Source organism: Macaca nemestrina, chromosome 1, assembly GCF_043159975.1.
Source record: "Macaca nemestrina isolate mMacNem1 chromosome 1, mMacNem.hap1, whole genome shotgun sequence".
Classification (NCBI taxonomy): domain Eukaryota; kingdom Metazoa; phylum Chordata; class Mammalia; order Primates; family Cercopithecidae; genus Macaca; species Macaca nemestrina.
Window position 1 is genome coordinate 149,162,050 of NC_092125.1, and position 20,520 is coordinate 149,182,569.

Consider the following 20,520-nt stretch of genomic DNA (forward strand, 5'->3'; position numbering starts at 1 on the left):
TTTCCATTTCCCCTTCAGCAGGAATCACATCCGTAATGTGTGTCTCCAGTGGGCCAGCATGTTCTTTTTCTTTGTTACATTCCTACACTCTTAATTATGTGAATCTAATTTTGCTTCTCCTCTCCTTCAGATTCAGGGGAGAAGGCTCCTACCTATTATGTATTTTTAGTCCAATAGAATTTCTTCACTTTTGCTTTTTTTCTCCTTTTCATTAATCTCTCTCTTTACCATTGGATCGAGTTTTGGCCCTCTTTACTTTTAAAGTCAGGATCTTGTACTTTAAAATTTTTCTTTTATGTTATTTGGATTACTTATGCTTTTTTGGCCTCAGATACTCTCTCAGAGGCCAAATAATTTTTTTCAGGCCTCTTTATATTTGCAAGCATGTTAGTTAGCTAGATAGCATACAACATAGTTTATGCTTGCTCCTGACAGGAAACAAAGTTAGTTTTTTCTGTTTGTCATTGAACTAGTGCCATGAATTTTGATTGGTATTGAGATATCAAGATTGATAGCCTCAGAGGTAAGATGGACCTCTATGATACTAGGCAAGTTACTAAAACTATGTAGGCCTTAGTTTCCTTGTCAGTAAAATGGGGATAATAACAGTTCCTACTACATATAATTGTTATGAAGATTAAAGAAAAATGTAATTAATCGGCCGGGTGCGGTGGTTTACGCCTGTAATCCCAACACTTTTGGGATTACGCCTGTAATCCCAACACTTTGGCTGAGGCAGGCGGATCACGAAGTCAGGAGATCGAGAGAATCCTGGCTAATACAGTGAAACCCCGTCTCTACCAAAAATACAAAAAACTAGCCGGGCATGGTGGCAGGCACCTGTAGTCCCAGCTACTCAGGAGGCTGAGGTAGGAGAATGGCATGAACCCGGGAGGTGGAGCTTGCAGTGAGCCGAGATCGCGCCACTGCACTCCAGCCTGGGCAACAGAGCGAGACTCCGTCTCAGAGAAAAAATAAAAAAAAGTAATTAATCCTGAATTAATATGAGTTGAATACTTATTACATAGTAAGTGTTCAGTAAGTGCTTGCTTTAATTATTGTTGTAATTACTTTATCTAGGTTGTAAGCTGCTTGAAATTGTGAACAACACATATGTCAAATGTTATTAAACAATTAAACAATTAGTACTTAACACAAGTTTATTATTATCCATTTATATACTAGTTACATTTAGTAATAAGAATGCCAGAAAAAGAAACACATTGAAATTAAGATTATTGCATTTGGCTGGGTGCAGTGGCTGATTCCTGTAATCCCAGCACTTTGGGAAGCCAACATGGGAGGATTGCTTGAGCCCAGTTCAAGACCAGCCTGGGCAACAAAGCAAGACTTTATCTCTATTATTTAAAAAAAAAAAACAAAAAAGACTATCGCATTTGATTCTGGTTTCATTATTTTACACTTCCTTATTTCCCTCAAGTTGATGAGTTGTACTATGGAGTTTTTTTCTCCTAATGTGACTTTAACATTTTTCTTGTAAAATATTACTCATTTCTGAAACTTCTTTTGTCTTTTTTTTTTTTTTTTTTTTTTTTCTGGAATGCAAACTCAAATTCCACTAGTATTTTTAAGTGTCATCTATGTGCCGGGCTCTGGGCTAGATGTTTGAACATACCTAGCTATTATCTCCCTTTCATAGATGAGAACAAAGTTCAGAGAATCCAAGTGAATGGCTCAAGATCATCCAATTAATAAGTAGCAGCTGAAGGAATGACAAATAAGCCTTAACCATAAACCAGTGAGAAAGAACTTTAGGAGCAATATGATCAAATAGTATGGAAGAATATGCAGAGAGAGTTATTTGTTTTTCTTCAAAAAAGGGTGGGGAAGAGAGTCAGGGAAGTCTTTGTGAAGGAGATGAAATTTAGTCTACTAGGTGGCCAGTCAATCTATAAACAATTGGAGTTGACTAATGTGGAAAAATATTTTTCTTTTTATTTCCTCTGTTCTCAGGTGTGTATAATAGTTTATGATATATAGTGTAAAGTAAATAAATTACCATTAAATAGAAGATTAAATGGTAAACATGAGAGAAAAGTATTTTATTTTGTGATATGCAGGTTATGAGTATATTCACAGGCTTTTAAAATATAAAGAAGGTGTAATGGAAGAAGACCCATTATTAAGGTTTTCAATGATAGTACATGTGTCCTTTCACCAAGTTTAGTTACAGCTTTCATAATATAATACTAATCCTTGAAATGCTTGGTAAATATGCCAGTTCTGGGTACAAATGAATCCTCCACTTCTGAAGGCTTGGTGTGGACTCCGATTTAGGTCTCCAATACATGTCCAGTGATTTTTGGTGCCCTTTTGGGAAATACACCACTTGGCATGATCCTGATAAGAACTGAAATAAGAGTGTCGTGATAACTTAATTGCTTTGATATTGTAGACATGGTAAGGAAGGGAGCAGTTTGAGGGAAGCTCTTGTCTTTTTCGCTGCCAGGTTTCTGTTAACAAGTGTGTCTTCAGCCGTTGAGCCATCCAGGCTGCAAAGATGTCTAGGGTTTAGGAGGAGAAAGATAGTGAGGTTGGTATTTACACTTAGATTAGTCTCTGAAAATATACTCTGGAATGGAAATCATCATTCACCCCTGATATGTGGATGTCACAAGCACAATAATAACAATATAATTGAGATAGTGGATGAGAAAACATTTTGTAAATGCTGAAGTGATGTGTAAATGAAAGTTATTATCATCATTACTATGATGATGTTGGTGTTTGCAAACATCTTCTGTTCTATAAAACGAATGAAGCAATACATGTCTTTGTCCTGGAAAAACCTTTGGAAAAAATTAGACTAGAGAAGGAATCAGGGCCAGTTTCTAGGGAACTTTGTAAATCATGCCAAAATGTTTGGATTTTCCTGAAATCAATGGGGAGTTTTTAAAGGAATGTTAGTAAAGAATTAATAGAAACTGGTTTATGATAATAAATATCAGTTTATGATCATAAATATCAGTTGAGAGGCAATGGGCAGGTTTGGGAAGGACGGGTTAGAAAGAAGAAAGGAAAAACATAAAGCTGTCACAATAACTGTGTCAATAAACACAGGTGTGACCCATGGCAGTGGCAAAGAGTTTGGGGAAGATACAATAAATGTGAGTGTTATTAAGGATCCGGAACTGACTGAATTTGATAGTTTGATAGAGGAGTGAGAAGAAGAAGAGATGGGGAGTGACTGGATGACTGTGCAGAATGCAAGAAAAAGTAGGTTTGTAGGGGATGATGATGCAGTAAGTTTGGCATGTTGAACTTGGTGTGGCTGTACCACCTTCAAGTAGAAATGTCTCACTTGCTGTTAAATACATCAGACAGTATAGAGGTCTGGGGTAGAGATCAAGACTTGAGAATCATTGGCAGGCTTGCTGGAATTGCCCAGCATAGGTATGTAGAATGAAATAAGGAAGGGTGGGGGGTACATGGCAACCCAGTCACCTAAAGAGTAGTCAGAGGAAGAGGACCCAGCAGAAGAAATTTAGAAGTGGGAGGAAGACCAGGGGACTGCGTATTCCCCAAAATCAGTGAAGGTGAGAGTTTCAAAAAGGAAATGATTTCAACAGTGCCACATTCTGCAGAGACTATCTCTGTCCTGTCAAGTTTGAGATCTCTAGTGCCTAACACAGGGCTTGGCTAGTAGTAGTCTTTCAGTACATTTTATTCAATGTATAAAAGAAGGAAGCAATTAATCAAGGAAGACAGTGAGCAATTAATCAAGGAAGACTAAGACAGTCACTGGTGACTGGGGAAAGATTCGAGTGTCTACAGACAGAAGCAAGACTGCAGTGAAGGAACATTGAGCAAGTGAAGGCCCTGATGAGTTTAAAACAAATAAATCTGAAAGAAAAGGAAAAATAGACCTATAGATGCTTTAGAATTGAGGGAGGGTTTTTAGGCATGTTTGTATGTTATGAGGAAGGAGCCTGGGGAGTGGGAGAGCTGAAACAGAACAGAGAGAACAGATCAGGTGGACAAATCAAGGTATGCTGAGGCTGAGATAGGTTTCAGAGCATGGGGGGTTCATCACTTCTTTGGGGGTGGGGGAAAACCCTGCAAAAAGGAAGGAGAACAGATAAGATTGTTGGAGGGGTGAGGGGCCATATTGAAGTGGTTTCTCCCTAGCAATCATTGTTTTATTGATGAAGGAGAAAAGGAAGCTATGAGTGAGGGGTCAGAGTAGTGTAAAGGACTTGAGAGTAAGGAAGGCTTAAAATAACTGCTCAGGGAATAGAAGAAATGGAGATGACTATGGCCCCATGCCAAGCAGAGGCTGGAGACTGAGTTTTCACTGGCTCCTGGCTGGATGGCTATGAGATACTTTTGTGGTTGACTCAGCAACCTGGCTATTCAAGTATAGCAGGCTACTGTTTGAACTGATCCTTGACTTTCCTTTTTCCTTTTCTCTTTGCTCCCTTTTTTCATCTCTCTTTCCCTGATACTCAGAATATTTCTCTAAGCTATCCCTACTGAGTTCAGCAGCAGAATTATATAGCATGTTGTTTGATGATGGTCTTTCATACCGTCAAGAAAAGAATCAGACTTTGCAAAATGGAGGAATTTTTGTCCCTGGGCTGACTGAAGTGTGGTGAGGAGCCTGCCAGGAATCTCTGATGAGCTGGCCCTGGTGCACAGCTGGGGCATGTGAATGAGCTCCTGGTGAAAGGTGGCCGGGATGGAACAGCTATAGATGTTTGGGTTGCAGACCAAGAGCTGAGAATCTGAATCAAGAAACAGTAAAGAAAAGTTGAGAATTAAGACACAAATGGAAATGCTTGCTGATATTATAGATCTTATTGTGGATTAAAAAACAAAACAACACAAAAACAAAGGCATTTATTTCTTTAAACCAATAGCCTTCAAATAACTTTTTGTTAAAATAACTGACACCTGTTAAGCATTTCCTAGTTTCCAGACATGGTCCTACAAGTTTTACATGGTTTACTCATTTAATCCTCAAAGCAACCATATTATCAGGTAAATTCTGTTGTTATCATTATCTTTACTTTATGGATGAATTAACTGAGAATTTACATTACACGCCCAAGATTATAAAGTTTGTAATTGATAAAATTGATATTCAAACCCAGGTAATCTGGCCTTGGAGACCATATATTTTTCCTTCTAAATGTACATATACATACACTAAAGTCGAGAATTCCATGTACCAATCAAAGAGCATTAAGAATAATCAGCTCCTCAGTGTGCATGCCTAATCTCTGTGATTTTCAGCATCATTATATGATTTCAACTAGTAAGACTAGAGCTTGACTTGGATGAAGAGCTCAGTGATCCTTGCCATAAGATGGAAATTTGATGAGAAACATTTTCTAAACTTCCTGTATCTATAGGCAAGTTGCTTTTCACTACTATTTAGCTACCAACCTGTCCCTACTTCTCCTTTCCCACCACAGTTTGCCAAATCTAAGTATTTTTGGCTGAGCTTGAAATCTTAAAGGAAGATTATCTGGCTCAGAGGTGTCATGTTGGTGGCCTACAAGGAACATGTGGCCTGGAAAACTTCAAAAAAAAATTCAGATTGAGCTCATATTTAGAAATCAGTTTCTCTCTCTCTCTCTGACACACACACACACACCCTCTAGGTTTCTGGTACTTCATGAGAAATATGAAGATTTGTAATCATTAGGCTTGCATTCCTGTTGAGCCACAATACAATGGAGCTGAGGCTTTAAGGGAAGCTAGACAAGGGTCAGCACCCCAGTTTGTCACTATCCTCACTTCCCATGTAACATCTGTCTGTTTCACTCATATATGTTCTCTACCAGGCCCCTGAATACATTTGAAACTACTGCCCTGATCAAGTTCAACAACTGCACTGGTAGATTAAGAGCCAAAGCCCAGTAAGTGAGCCTGCCCAAGACCTCACTATGGCAAAGCCAGCATTAGAATCTAGGTATCAGAGGGTCTATGAATAGATCAATAAACGAAGTGACACATTTATGAATATATTTCCAAATCCTTTCTTCAACATAGTTATCTGTTTTTTTTTCTCACATACTTTAGTTTTACCTATTGCCTCATACTGGTTGTACTTGAAAGTTATGCAGATGCCACTTTGTCCATTTCGTCTCCCTGTGGGTGGATAATCATAGCCTTCTTCTGGAACTGGCGGAAACTGAGGGATGGAATGAATCAGCCAGAACCCTTGAACTCTGTTCCACAGCAGTAAACCTACCAAAGATAAATTTAACAAAGATAAATCAGAAAAACAAAGCTTCCTTTAAAATAGGGTTCACAGTGGCAACATTTAAGCCCATTTATGCTTCAGAGTAGTGTTTTATTAGGCTAATAATCACAAGGATCATGCTTATTTTTCAAAGATTTCAAATACAATTCTGGCACATACCACAATGCCTGATTACTGATAAAAAGCCACCACAAAAAGGGAACCAAGGTAGCCATCCTGTGAAGAGTTAAGAGGAATTTCATGTTGAAATCACATGGAAAATTTGTTTTGGCAGAATGCAAATTTGCTAAATTGGAATTTGACCTTGTTAAACTGTACAGTCACCTAGCAAGATTTAGATAGTGTCTTCGCTACTAAGCAGCTAGGCTGTTTTCAAAAGCTGACTGAAAACAGAGTTGAAAGAGAAAATATCACATAGAGAAATATGCTCACAATAATTTGTTATAAAAAGCTGCTGCCCAGCAGAAGAGTCACCATTTCTACAAGCCCAATAAAATAAGCAAAGAGAAAAAAAGGAAGCTGTGCTAAAGCATCCTAGTTAATTACGTTTGTAAAAATCTCTAGAGCAAAATAAATAACATGAAAGCCAATAAGGAAGAAAATAGAAAGATTTTTATCACTTTGTGACATGGCAAAATGAACTTGGTAAAACAGACGCCTGACTATTTTTGTGTTTAGAAATTTATCAGGGTAAGTTTGGTATGATAGCTAGACTTTCCAGTTTGCGTATGACAATGCAAACATAAGATTCACTCATGTTTGCCTAATTGTTAGATTAAAAACCAAATGTCTTCTAGTTATTTTCTTTTCAAAGAGCCTATTTTAAGAAAGCGTACTGTTGTTCTTTGGGTGGAAATAGAATCAATACCTGTGTCCAGGTGGAAAATATTGAAAGTTCTGTTGTGTAACAGAACTGGATAACCTTCAAGAGTTCTCCTCTGTGCAGATGAGTGTGCCAATTTGCTGGAATCCTAGCCTCCTGGTGGGTGTGTGTGTTCTCAGTATCAGAATGCCATAGGATATTAAGGTATCTGTTGGCTAAGAGAACCCCTCCACTTCATGTTGCACCCTACTCCTTTACAGCCATTTCACAAAACCCTTGTGGCAGCTAGCAGGGTAGATCAGGAATGGTGTGGGAGATTGTTGGAGGAAAGGTTGAAGAATGTAGCATGTTATGAAAATTGTTGGGTTCCCAGTAAATAGGGCATTCAGGAGAGCTACTTTGCTAAATAAAAAGCTTTCAAAGTTCATGACCTTTGTCGCATTACAAACTATATTCTAAATCAGAGGCTGCAAACTGACATCCATGAGCCAAATCCAGCCTATGGATACATTTTATTGTGCTTGCAGAGTATTTTTTAAACTTTGAACTTAGTGCCAACATTTAAAAACTAGGGAGATTTTCCACAAATATTAATTTTCAACATCTCCTGGAAAATTGTGTCCGTATCAGGCAAGTTGAATGGTAACTTCCTCCTTTCACTTGCTGACATCATTTGCCTGTTCCCTGAAGGCATTTGAATTTGGAACCTTCTGAATACTTGTTGCCATAGAAAGTTATGTATGAGATATTAAATTGAAAAAAGGTTGAAAAATAGTCATTACAGTAGTTTTGTAAAAATGTTTTAAAATATGTATTTTAGAAAAAGTAGAAAGGATTAAATATGGTTTATCTAATGGGCATTATGATTATAGTTTTTTTTGTTTACCTATATTTTGAATTTTTCTGTGGTTCACAAACATGTGTGCAAAGTTTAGAAATAGAAAAATTGTAAAAGTATAATAAAAATTACTATATGTGATAATGTAAACAACATGATAAAAATTAATATAAAAAACTCTTTAAAATACTTTTTTCAAAAATGTATATTTCCAAGGGAACTGTATGTTAAGAAGAGTTCATTTTACTGTATATGAATTATATCAATAAATCTGACTAAAATGTGTTTGTGCATATATACTACATGCACATATACATATATACATATTAATGTGCATATATATATATATATATATATATATATATATATATATAATTGCTAGTGTGTGTGTCCACAGTGTCAGTGCCTGGATTCCTGCTGCAAAGCAAATATTTTAAAATGTATTAAGAAATAAAATGAGATTTCTAAAAATGAGAATGCCAAGTCAAATCATATAATTATATTATAACCAGTGATACAGAAATCATACATTTCAATAATTCAAATAAACTATTAAGAAGAAAAGCTATCTATTTAGTATGAATATAAGGATATTCAAGATGAAATATTTAAGAAAATGTTGATTTCCAATAGGAAAGAGAAACCAAGAATCTTTGTCATACCTTTGGTGTGTCCATACTTCCTGCTGTAATTCACAGATTTAGGGACTCCATCATTGTATATTAGATAGGCTGTGTTGTTACTCTGCAGGAATATACTAGGGTCAGAATGGTGTAAATCTTCCACTTACAAACTCTCACAACATTTCTACCAGCTACCCAGCCTACAATACATTGCTTTCATTAATGCACATGAGAAGTCATCTATTCCCCTAATAGGCAGCTTCCCCATCAATATGAAGCCTGTGACATGTAAGACAGGGAAAAGGAAGTCCATTTTTAACTATGCATGATTTTTACTCATGTGACAGGAGCCCTATGCATTGTGATCTGTGTTTGAGGGCAATGTTCCTATTTCTCTTGGTTGTTTTGGAACCAAATTTCTGATTAAGCAACCAGTGTGTAATAAAGGAGTACTGAATTATTTGTTCAGGAAATGAAGTAGGAACAACCAACCAAGGATTACATCTAAGGTTTTTTCCATTGATATTATAGGCACAGTGCAGAACCGGCTGTCAGGATCTGATTTCCTCTGCCCACTTTGTGCTTCACTTCACTGCTGGGTAGTAGCTTTGTGTTTAATCAGGATTCCTCATTATCTGCTCTCCCTTCCTCTTGTTATGGGAGGATTTTTCTGCAATCCATTTTTCAGTGTCACTTCACCTTTCCAACTTGATATTTTCCTGCTTAAAAATGTGGTGAAATTTACTGTGTGATATTGGGTTTCCTCTGGTAAGGCCAAATATGAGTCAATTTTCAAACAGCCAAGTCTTAGAGCCAAAATAAAGCTATTATTTCGATCATATCTATTTTTCATGTTTTAGAAACTTGCTAATATTTGTTTTAGGTGGTTCCATTTAATTTGTGTGATGATACGACTTTTATTGAAGCCAATAATGTCAATATTTTAAAAAATCTCAGTGACATAATTAAAAGCAGGAAAGGATAACCTATGTCCTTAAAAAAGGCCCTTGCTTTTTTCTTAGAAAACGAAGTCAATAAAGAAGCCTCTCATAGTTGCTTATTTGATGTAATAAAATTTTTTTTTTGAAAAATGCACAACATAGTCTGTTGCTGCATTCTTGTCTACTGTGTTTAGGAATACCCTGAAAAGTAAGCTGTTTTCTTACCTTCATTTTCCGTAATTGATCATAGCTACTGAATGGCATTCATATCATCATCTGGAGAACTCTGAAGAGTTAGTTACTCTATGAGCCTGCACTGAATGTGGTAAGGAGGCCATTTGTGTGCCTTTGGGGTACAACATGGAGGAATTCTGGGGTGATCCAGTAAGGAATTTATTCTTTATGATAAATGAAGTTTATTATTCTGAGTGTAACTACCAGCTGAAGTTAAGTGGATTATAGCCTTAGTTGGAGGAGAGGCTATTGATAAAGGGAAAAGATCATGGACTTAAGAGTAGGTAGATGTAGGCATGTGCCTTTGAACAGCTTTATTCCTTTAACACCTATGTTCTGTATTGTTTTGAACAATAGTCATATTGAGTGTTGAACGAGAGGGGTACAGTCTCTGCCCCCTGTCTAGCAGAAAATATAGTCAGACAAGTATAGGCAATATAGTTTGATAAATGTTTATGAAGGTGGATGGAAGACTCTTATTTGTAAATGCAAGAGAAGGGAAACAATTCCAAATGTAACCCAGCTATTGGCCTTGGTCACCTTCACATTTGAGATTTAAAACCAGTTGGTCTAATCTTGCATTTCACGTTCTGTCAGAGGTTCAACTCCAGGTCAAGGGGTGGAGGAGTAATATTCTCACAGTCATTTCTGGCACATAATTCCAGCTTCCAAAGAACACTGAGTCATACCTGGATATCAAACTGCTGTTGCTCCCTTCTTTTGGCTCTGTGCCAATCAAGCATAGAAATCAGTCCCTTTACTGTCCCCCCAGAACCTATCACTCAAGACATTGCATGTGGCAGGTTTTACTAAGGGTAAGAAATATTGAATGGTTTTACATCACCATAAGGCCTTATCCCATTCTCTCTCCGTGTTTCTTATGCTTTTTAATCCCTGGCTTCCTTCCATCCCTTTTTTTGTTTAGCAGAGCAGTTTAACTGTGTCTCCCTGCTAGGGTGTGGGGCTACCTTTGCACCTCCAAAGATCATTATTGTATTGGCCAAGCGAAGGCCTGTCTACTCCAGCTAAGGCAAATAACAGAGGCTTTACAATGTTGCTCTTTCCTTCTTCCTCCCGCAGCAGTCTCATTGATGGGGAAGGGAACAATGTAAACATTATTTTCCCACTAATAGATATGCTCCTGGTCCCCATCCCCAACCTGGAAAGCAGAAACAGCTGCGGGCAGTTTTCATTTTATATAATATGGTTGGCCCTTGGGTTTGAACTGCATGGGTCTATTTGTATGCAGGCTTTTAAAAACATATATTGGACAATTTAGGGGGGATTTTTGACAATTTGAAAAAAAAACTCACAGATGAACCACATAGCCTAGAAATATTTTTAAAAATTAAGAAACAGTGAGATACATCATGAATGTATACCATATATGAAGATACTAGTCTATTTTATCATTTGCTGCCCTAAAATATGTACAAATCTATTATAAAAAGTTAAAATTTATCAAAATTTACATACACAAACACAGACCAAACACGGTACCATTCACAGTCAAGAAATATAAACAAACATAAATATGCAGTATTAAGTCATAACTGCATTAAATTAACTGGAGTAATACTGTACTACTGTAATAATTTGATAGCCACCTCTTGTCACCATTGAGGTGAGCTCAAGTCTTGTGAATATCTGCTGAAAATGCCACATGACACTAACAACCTCCACACTAGCAGTTCTCTCCAGTAAATTGCATACTGTAGTCAAAAGTGATCTCTCACAGCTCTTGCGTATTTTTCATCATGTTTGGGACAATATCAGAAACCTTGAATAAAACCATAGGACCTATACTGAGTGCCACTACTGGTGCTGGAAATGCTTCTAAAAAGCAAAGACAAGTCATGACATTACAAGAATATGTTGAATTGCTTGATAAGTTCTGCGGATTGAGGTCTGCAGCTTCAGTTGCCTGCCATTTCAAGATAAGTGAATCCAGCATAAGGGCCATTGTGAAAAAAGGAAACGAAATTTGTGAAGCCCTCACTGCAGCTATGCCAGCAGGTATGAAAACCTTGCACTTTTTACAAAATACTTTTATAGCTCATACTTAAAATTAAAATGCAGCTTTTATATGGGTGCAGGATTGCTATAAGAAAGGAATACCATAGACTCTAATATGATTTGAGAAAAAGTGAAGTCACTATATGACAAAGCAGGAGGAAGGTAGATCATCTAAAGCTGGAGAATTTAATACCAGCAAAGGATGGTTTGACAATTTTAGAAAGAGGTTTGGCCTGAAAAAAAATTAAGATAACAGGAGAAATAGCTTTCACTGACCAAGAGGCAGCAGATGAATTCCTAGATGCTATCAATAACATCATTGAGGAGAAAGAATTTCTTCCTGAGCAGGTTTTTAATGCAGATGAAAATTCCTTCTTCTGGAAAAAAGTACCACAAAGGACATTTATTGGTAAGGAAGAGAAGCAAGCATCAGGATTTAAGGCAGGAAGGGACAGATTAACTCTACTGTTTTGTGCAAATGCAGTTGGGTTGATAATCAGGACTACACCTATCTATAAAGCTGCTAACTCTTGAGCCTTGAAGGGAAAAGATATATACCAGCTGCCAGTTGTACAAGAAGAAGACCTGGGCAACAAGAACCCTTTTACTGAATTGGTTCCATTGATGCTTTGTCTCTAAAGTCAGAAGGTACCTTGCCAGTAAGGAACTGCCTTTTAAAGTTCTTTTGGTATTGGATAGTGCCACTGGGCACTAAAAATCCCATGAGTTTAACACCAAAGGTGTCAAAGTTGTCCACCTGCCCCCAAACATAATGTCTCTGATTCAGCCTCTAAATCAGGTTCATAAGGACTTTTAAGGCTCATTACATATGGTGCTCTCTGGAAAGGATTGTCAGTGCTATGGAACACATGACAGAACATAGGAGAGGATTACAGCATTGAAGATGCCATTTCTGTTATAGGAAAAGCCATGAAAGCCATCAAGCCCAAACCAATACATTCCTGCTGGAAAAAACTGTGTCCAGATGTTGTGCATGACTTCACAGGATGTATGACAGAGTCAATCAAGAAAGTCATGAAAGAGATTGTGGATATGGCAAGAAAGGTTGGGGGTGATGGGTTTCAAAATAAGATTCTTGGAGAAATTCAAAAGCTAATAGACACCACACTAGAGAAATTAACAGAGCATGACTCAATGGAACCAGAGCCAGATGATGAGCAAGAAGACATAGAAGAGGTGGTGCAAGAACACAAATCAACATTAGACAATCTGTTAGAAGCATTCTGATCATTCAAGACTACTTTTAGGCCGGTTGCAGTGTCTCATACTTATAATCCCAGCACTTCGGGAGGCCAATGTGGGTGGATTGCTTGAGTCCAGGAATTTGAGACCAGCCTGTGCCACTGCACTGCAGCCTGGGGGTCAAAGGAGATCCTGTCTCAAAAGAAAAAAATAAAAAGACTGCTTTTAACTTCTTTTACAACATGAACCCATCTGTGATACAGGCACTGAAACTAAAGCAAACGGTGAAAAAAAGATTACTACTGCGTAGAAACGTTTTTGGAGAAATGAAAAAGCAAATAGATAGAAGTCATTTTATTTTTTCATATGAAAGTTACACTGAGTGTGCCTGCCTCTCTTGCTTCCCCTTCCACCTTCCCCACCTCTTCCGTCTCTGCCACCCCCGAGATAGCAAGACCAGCCCTTCCCCTTCTTCGTTCTGCTTAGCTGACTCAACAGGAAGATGACAAGGATGAAGACACTTATGATGATCCATTTCCACTTAATGAAGAGTAAATATATTCTCTCTTCCTTAATGATTTTCTTCATAACATTTTCCTTTCTCTTGCTTACTTTATTGTTAAGAATACAGTATATAAGATATATAACATAAAAAATACACATTATTCAACTATTGATGTTATCAGTAAGGCATCCAGTCAAACAGTAAGCTGTTAGTAGATAAATTTTTAGGACGTCAAAAGTTATACATAAATTGTTGACTACATGAGGGCCGGCACCCCTACCCCAGCATGGTTCAGGGTCAGCTGTCGTCTGTTTATTCAAAGCAGGGTTGTTGGGACAAAATAATTTTGAAAAGTATCTAGAAAAGTGCTTGGCACGTCACATGTTCTCAAATAGCCTACAGATAAGTTTTAACTTTGTAACTTGACTCTGAAGGCTAGTCTTTTTTTTTTTTTTTTTTTTTTTGGCTTTATTTTATCATTTTAATCTTAGAAGATTTTAAAACCATAATTCTTAATTGAAACTAAGTTTATTTTGCCTTTTTATATATACCACACAACTTAAAATTTTAAAATGTACAATACTAAAGGAGTTGAAAATTATGTCCACAGAAAACCCTGCACATGGATGTTTACAACAGCTTTATTCATCATTGCCAGAATTTGGAAGCAACCAAAACGTCCTTCAGTAGGTGAATGGATAAATAAACTGTAGAACACTCAGACAATAAGATGTTATTCATTGCTAAAAAGAAATGAGCTGTTGAGCCATGAAAAAGACAGAGAGGAAACTAGTAAACAAGCAAATCTGAAAAAATCTACATACTATATGATTTCGGCGATATGACATTCTGGGAAAGCAAAAACTATGTAGACAGTCAACAGATCAGTGTTTTCCAGGGGTTGTGAGGGAAATGGATGAATACATAGAGTCCAGAGGAATTTTAGGACAGGGATATTCTCTGTAATCATATTGTAATTGTGAATACATTTCATTATATATTTGTCCAAATCCGTAGAATGCACAACACCCAAGAATGAACCTTTACTCTTAACTACGGAATTTTGGTGATAATGATTTGTCAATATAGGTTCATCAATTGTAACAAATGTACCCGTCTGGTGGGAGATGTAGATGGTGTGTGCGGCTGTACATGTGTGGAGGTAGGGGATATATGAGAAATCTCTGCACCCTGAAGGCTAGTCTTAATGGCAGGTAAATAACATGAATATTACCACACACCATGTCAGTTCCCTGTGTATTTTGAGTAAATACTCAGATACATATGTGCAGTGCTAGAGGCTAAAAAGGTATTATTGTGGGCATTAAATTACTTGACATATGTGAAGGCCCACCATACAGTCCAGCATATTATAGGAACACAGTCATGTTATGTATTTACTTGTCTATAAGTTATTGTTAGGAAATGCATACATGAGTATAATTGAATGTTAATCATGGCTTGATTTTACTTGTCACCCCGGGTTGGAAAGTAGTATCTTGAAACTAAGCAACAGATGGTGCCTGGGATATTGGGAGCATGCCCACATTAAGCCAGCAGGTCTATTTACCTGTATCTCTTTGGCTGGTTAGCTCATTGCCTGATAAAGTCCAGATACAGCAGGGATAATCTCCACCCAGGCAAGTTAGTTCTAGGGCCTTGAACTAGAGTCCTAGTTTTCAACATATCATTTTGAAAACAATTAATTAAAAGGAAGATCAAGTAGAACCCTTTACTGAGCTCACCACCACTGATAATGCCATGACATAAACAATCCATAACTCATAGCATGTTAATCACAGATCTGTATTGCCCTGCAGCAGCAGAGGCTCCTCTCCCTATTTCTATTAGATGAATAAGCAAACTGACAGACATTTTGGCAGCAGGAAGACTTCAGTATACAATTCACACCTTGCCTAGTGATACTACTGGACATGGTGCCATGTAAATTTGGCATTGCTGTGGAGTATGATGACATGTTTCATGTCAGATTGACTCAGATAGTTGTCTTGAGCTGGTTCTGAGCTAGCTTACCTCAAGGTGCTAGGATTGGGAGTTGGGTAGGTGAACAGAAAACTCTTGGAAGGCTTTGGACTCAGTTTTGTGCATTTTATATTATTCAAGTGAACAATTAACTATATAACATACCTTAGAGGCATATGCTTCATATAGCTGTTGTAATGTCCTTCCCAAAACACTCTTGGTGGTATTCATTAGTTGCTCACTCTTCCTCCAGCTTCTAGTTGTAGAGTCTAGGTACAGGTACTCTAACCCAGTCTCTCCACTTTCCTTGTTTTGTCTTTTAGGTAACTTGTAAAAAGTAAACCTAACAGATAAAATAATTATGAGTTACTAACATTTATTGACTGCTTTCCTGTGGCAGTAACTGTGTTACACACTTTAATATATCTCTCACTTATGTTTCACGGAAGGCCTCTAAGGAAAGGGATTTGCTCCAGCTCTCTGTCTCTTTCTTCACCCTTATCTTTGCTCCTCCCCAGAGAAGAAAATAAAAATCTGATTGGATATGTTCTAAGACCTTGGTTATACTGGTGGGTGGAGTCCCTGAAGTGGAAGTCCATATACGTTGAGAGTGGCCCTTTCTGTTGCTTCTGTGATCCATGTGGCTACAGTGGAGAGAAGGCCAAGGCCCAGACCATGCAGTTGGCTGACTGGGTATGAGATTTGGGTTTGGGCTTCAGGAGAGGTGGAAGGTACTTTGAGCCCCTGTCCTAAACTGCATTCTTCAGCTCAGTTTATCAGAATACTCTGCCTTGATGATTCAGGGCTAAAACCAAGCAATTAAGTAGGCCCTTTCCTTCCTTTACTATTGTTTTCCATTTGTATATCTCCCTTGGATATCTCACAGGGAGGAGAGGTAGCTCAGCCAAGAAGCATTAAGGCATTATTGCATTACCTAGCTCAGCGTTTCTCAATGTGCTCTAGTCACGTTTTCGGCCAGATCGTTCTTTGTTGTGGGAGCTGTCCTCTGCATTGTAGGATCCCTGCCCTCTACCTATTAGATGCCAGTAGCACTGCCAAGTTGTGACAATCAAAATTGTCTCCAGACATTATCAAAAGTCCTCTGAGGGCAAAATTACCCTCGGTTGAGAGCCACTGATCTGGCCAAATACTTTCTAATAGCATGAACCCCACCATTAACCCCTAAACACTCACAGTGCACCAAACATTATAATATATACACTATTACCATACAACAGTGTCACAAACCCATAAAGGCTGCACACTCTTCCCTTGGTCCCCTTCAGTCCTATACTTTATTTAAGTGAACTCTTTCCTGCCCTGCTTATGCTTTCTTACAGGGTTAGGTCCTCACGTGTGGCAGGAAACATGAAATTATTCTTTGGTGCTGACTTGATGGTCCCTTTTCTTACTTGTCTCAATAAATGTTAGCAGCTTGGCAGCAAGTTGCTTATATTCTCTCTAACAGACATTGCTAAGTAATATGTCCATTCACTTGTGGCAAAAATGATTTTCTATATCAATCACAATTTAGTGGCCCACCAGTGAAGGGTTTGTGAACTATCAGTGTGCTGCGGCACACCAGTTGAGAGCCAGTACTTTTAAACATTTTTCCTGGGTGACCGTTTCTAATTATGTACTCAAGAGTCCTCAATCTGTTTCTAGCCCAGACCTTTCTGCTGAGGTCCAGAGAAACCTAAACGCAAAGATGTCCCAGAAACCCCCCAACTCCAAAGTTTTGAAACCAAGTTTATAATATTTTGCTCCAAATCTGCTCATCCCACACAGTCACAGAGGCAGAAACCTAAAATTATTTATTTATTTATTTTTTGAGATGAAGTCCCACTCTTGTTGCCTAGGCTGGAGTGCAATGGCATGATCTTGGTTCACTGAAACCTCCTACTCCCAGGTTCAAGCAATTCTCCAGCCTCAGCTTCCCAAGTAGCTGGGATTACAGGCATGCGCCACCACCCCTGGCTAATTTTGTATTTTTAATAGAGACGGGGTTTCTCCATGTTGGTCAGGCTGGTCTTGAACTCCTGACCTCAGGTGATCTGCCTGCCTTGGCCTCCCAAGGTGCTGGGATTACAGGCGTGAGCCACCGCGCCTGGCCAACCTAAAATTATTTCTTAACATCTCCCTTTCTCCTACCCGCTGCAGCCCATCCATCACCAAGTCTTCTCAGCATGTCCTCCTTTCTATTCCCATGACCACTTCTTTTTCTTTTCTTTGTTTTTGAGACAGAGTTTCACTGTTGTTGCCCAGGCTGGAGTGCAATGGCACAATGTCGGCTCACCACAACCTCCGCCTCTGGGGTTCAAGCGATTCTCCTGCCTCAGCCTCCCGAGTAGCTGGGATCACAAGCATGTGCCACCACACCCAGCTAATTTTGTATTTTTAGTAGAGGTGGGATTTCTCCATGTTGGTCAGGCTGGTCTCGAACTCCCAACCTCAGGGGATCCACCCGCCTCGGCCTCCCAAAGTGCTGGGATTACAGGCGTAAGCCACCACGCCCAGTCCCATGACCACTTCTTTAACTCAGGTCCACACCTCTTCTTACCGGTAATGCTGCAAAAGTGCTCCTGGTCTCTGTGATGCTAGGCTGCTCCCCATCAATCCAGCCCTCAAAGTACTGCCAATGGGCTTCCTGAAGTGCAAATCTCACCGTTCACACCCCTGCTTGAAGTCCTCCAGTAGCTCCCTTTCAATGTCAAGTTCAAACCTTATAGCTCAGCACACAGACCCCCTGGCTGTTCCCACCTCTGTAACCTCACCTCCGGTCATCTTCCTGTATTCTCCTGAAGTTCCAGCAATACTAAATTACTTGCAACTCCCAAATTTCCATGTTGCCTCTTGCTTCTCTACCTCCTCATTGCTCCTTCATTGGCCTGAGATACCCTTGCACATCCCTTCTTTTTCCAGCTACTTCATAATTGTTCTTAAAACTTAGATCAAAAACTACGTCCTCAGAGATGCTTTTTGGGCTCTCTGTTCCCCTATGTTCCACCTATGCTCTTACCACATAACTGTGAGGTCCTTGAGGGTAGGAACCAGGTTTTGTTCATATTTGTAGTTTCAACACTCCACACAGAGCTCTGTTGAGCTCAGTAACTGCTGTAAGACTGACTACTGCCTTGAGTATATCTGTGTTCTCTAGCCTGAAATTTACGCAAAAAGCTTGACACCAACCATTATGGCAAACTTAAATATCCCAATTAAAGAGTGAAAAAGTAACTAAAGCTTTAGGAGAACCCATGACTATAATATAAAACAGCATTTAATGTCTTTGACACTGTACAACAGGCTGGTGACCTACCTACCACTCATGGCATCAGCTGCCTCTGCTGTCAAACAAACCGAGGTTAGGCAAAGAGTGCTGTGTGTGACCAGATCCCCCTTCTCCTTCTCATAAGGAGAAGCACATGCTCCATTTTCAGAAAAAAAAATAATCTGGCTTCTTTACTCTGTCAGTCTTTAAATGGATGTTGGAAATGTTCTGTTAGGAAAAACCATGATGTAATTAAAAGAAGCTGCCAGCTGCCAGAAGCCGCCAGTTCAATCCCACTTCTGTGGCTACCAGCCTTGCCCTGCTGAGAACAGTGAATCAGGCCCAAGAGGGGCTGCTCAGCTCTTCTTCAGGGGGAAACTCCCTCACTCAGAAGCCTACCCCTGCTTAGGAATGTGGTCCATTTGCACACTTTAACTTCCTTTATTTGTAAAGGGAGGAAAGAGAATGGATATTCCCTTAGGAACTTCGCAGCGAGCCAGGCCAACTCCCAGACTGAGGCTGTTTGCATGCGGCAATCCTTCCATTTCATTTACCTACCAGTCCACAGCTTTCCCTTCTTCATTTCTGCATGAAATTGTTGCTGTCCCCAGCACCCCAAAGAGGCCAAGGAAGACCAAAGCAAAGGATGTTCTTAGCAGTCTTGCCATCATTTTCTGTTTCATTTATTTCATGCCACAGCAGGACACTTTCCACATAGATTGTGGAGTCTGAGTTTCAAGGCGCTCTCAGGCTGTGCTGGCTCTGACGTTTGATTCCATTTACCTGTTCTGTTTGCTGTTCGGGGCATTTTCAGAATGGGATGGATCCCATGTAATTGTGTGATTCTGTCACAACATGCCAGCGTGACTCCGGATGTCTTTGTGCTGAATTGTTGACTGGTTTGCAAAGTCATCAAAAAGTTCTGCAGAAAAAAAGGGAAATACAGTTAACTCTTTGGAGTGAACATTGTTGTATAAAATTCAGTGGGCAGGGGAACATCATTTTAATAAGTAGATGTTAAATATATTTCATGTCTTCTCCTCCTGATTGACTCAATGAATGAGAGCAAATGCAGGTGGTTCGTACATTAAACAGAAATGATGAAACCTTATGTCTTCGTAATAATTAGGATCTGTCACTTATAGTAATCTCTGTCTTAAGGAACCAGTTGCTAAGGGGTACTTCAAAGGGTTGCTTCAAAGTAACAGTAAATTTAACTGTATTTTACCAAAGATGTTTACATATTCTCTCCACCTCCCTGGTTTTAGTCACTCAATGTGGTGCTTCACTTCAAAGAAGCTTTGGTGTCCAGTTGGCTGCTATGCAATAGGTAAACATATTGATCACCCACTCTTCAGGTTAATAAAAAATGTTACAAACATCTATTTTGCCCAAACTATGCCTTCTCATTCTCAAAGCTGAATCTGAAGTAGAAAACCAGAAGAAAATGGCCGACTACCATAACAACTATAAAAAGGTGAGAGCAATTTCTTTGTGAAATAGGGAAGGAGTAGATAGACATATGAAAATAATTTCTTTAATGCATACTTTTGCATCAATTATTAAAGCTGCCATTATAATAAATAGCAGTTTACATCATGCCTGGAAATACTGCTGCCTCTCTGATAATCACAGTGCTAACTAAATAGTTCCAGATCAGAGGATCCAGACCAAACTGAACCCTTGTAAGTCAGATTACCTCTGTGGTTGCCCTAGAACTGTTCCCAATTCTCAGGATTCATAGAAAAGGGGAAGGCTTGTGTCTCTGTTGTAAGACAGAGTTTTGGGAGGAGGACACTGTACCACCTGCCCAATTACCTGTGGTACCTGCAAAAAAAAAAGGCAGAATTCTAG

The 20,520-nt window shown here is 38.9% G+C and overlaps 3 protein-coding genes across 11 annotated transcripts in view; 1 reads left to right on the plus strand and 2 right to left on the minus strand.

Moving 5' to 3' along the window:
* Nucleotides 1–1,536: 1,536 nt before the first annotated feature.
* On the minus strand, nt 1,537–19,349 carry LOC105482745 (deoxyribonuclease 2 beta). 3 transcript variants are annotated; one of them, XM_011743023.3, is made up of 6 exons: nt 19,225–19,349; nt 15,564–15,741; nt 8,556–8,637; nt 6,055–6,216; nt 4,548–4,745; nt 2,023–2,525 (listed from the first exon to the last, which is right to left on the minus strand). In XM_011743023.3, the coding sequence occupies exons 1-6, from the start codon at nt 19,347–19,349 to the stop codon at nt 2,185–2,187; spliced, it is 1,086 nt and encodes a 361-aa protein (XP_011741325.1). In that variant the 3' UTR covers nt 2,023–2,184. The 3 variants fall into 3 exon arrangements, with proteins under 3 accessions (XP_011741326.2, XP_011741325.1, XP_011741327.1); XM_011743024.3 differs by lacking the exon at nt 4,548–4,745 and having other exon boundaries at nt 1,537–2,525; XM_011743025.3 differs by lacking the exons at nt 8,556–8,637; nt 15,564–15,741; nt 19,225–19,349 and having other exon boundaries at nt 2,030–2,525; nt 6,044–6,172.
* A 5-nt stretch (nt 19,350–19,354) lies between these two features.
* LOC105482747 (sterile alpha motif domain containing 13) overlaps nt 19,355–20,520 on the minus strand; it is a 97,397-nt gene continuing 96,231 nt past the window's right edge. For all 6 annotated transcript variants that reach the window (XM_071090493.1, XM_071090491.1, XM_071090499.1 and 3 more), the window contains one exon: nt 19,355–19,588. In XM_071090493.1, coding sequence (XP_070946594.1) covers nt 19,355–19,588 — 234 coding nt within the window. The remainder of the gene's footprint in view (nt 19,589–20,520) is intronic.
* LOC105482746 (uricase) overlaps nt 20,058–20,520 on the plus strand; it is a 33,284-nt gene continuing 32,821 nt past the window's right edge. The window contains exon 1 of one of the 2 annotated variants that reach the window (XM_011743027.2): nt 20,058–20,143. In XM_011743027.2, coding sequence (XP_011741329.1) covers nt 20,114–20,143 — 30 coding nt within the window. In that variant the 5' untranslated portion in view covers nt 20,058–20,113. The remainder of the gene's footprint in view (nt 20,144–20,520) is intronic. The other variant, XM_011743028.2, reaches the window with a different exon arrangement.

What these genes read in the sequence shown, in the direction of transcription:
- LOC105482745 (XM_011743023.3), bottom strand. Translation starts at nt 19,349, where the DNA reads ATGAAACAGAAAATGATGGCAAGACTGCTAAGAACATCCTTTGCTTTG. An exon ending in ATGAAGCATATGCCTCTAAG is followed by an intron (nt 8,638 to 15,563) that starts GTATGTTATATA and finishes ATATTCCTGCAG; the next exon opens with AGTAACAACACAGCCTATCT. An exon ending in CAACCAGTATGAGGCAATAG is followed by an intron (nt 4,746 to 6,054) that starts GTAAAACTAAAG and finishes TTCTTGATTCAG; the next exon opens with ATTCTCAGCTCTTGGTCTGC.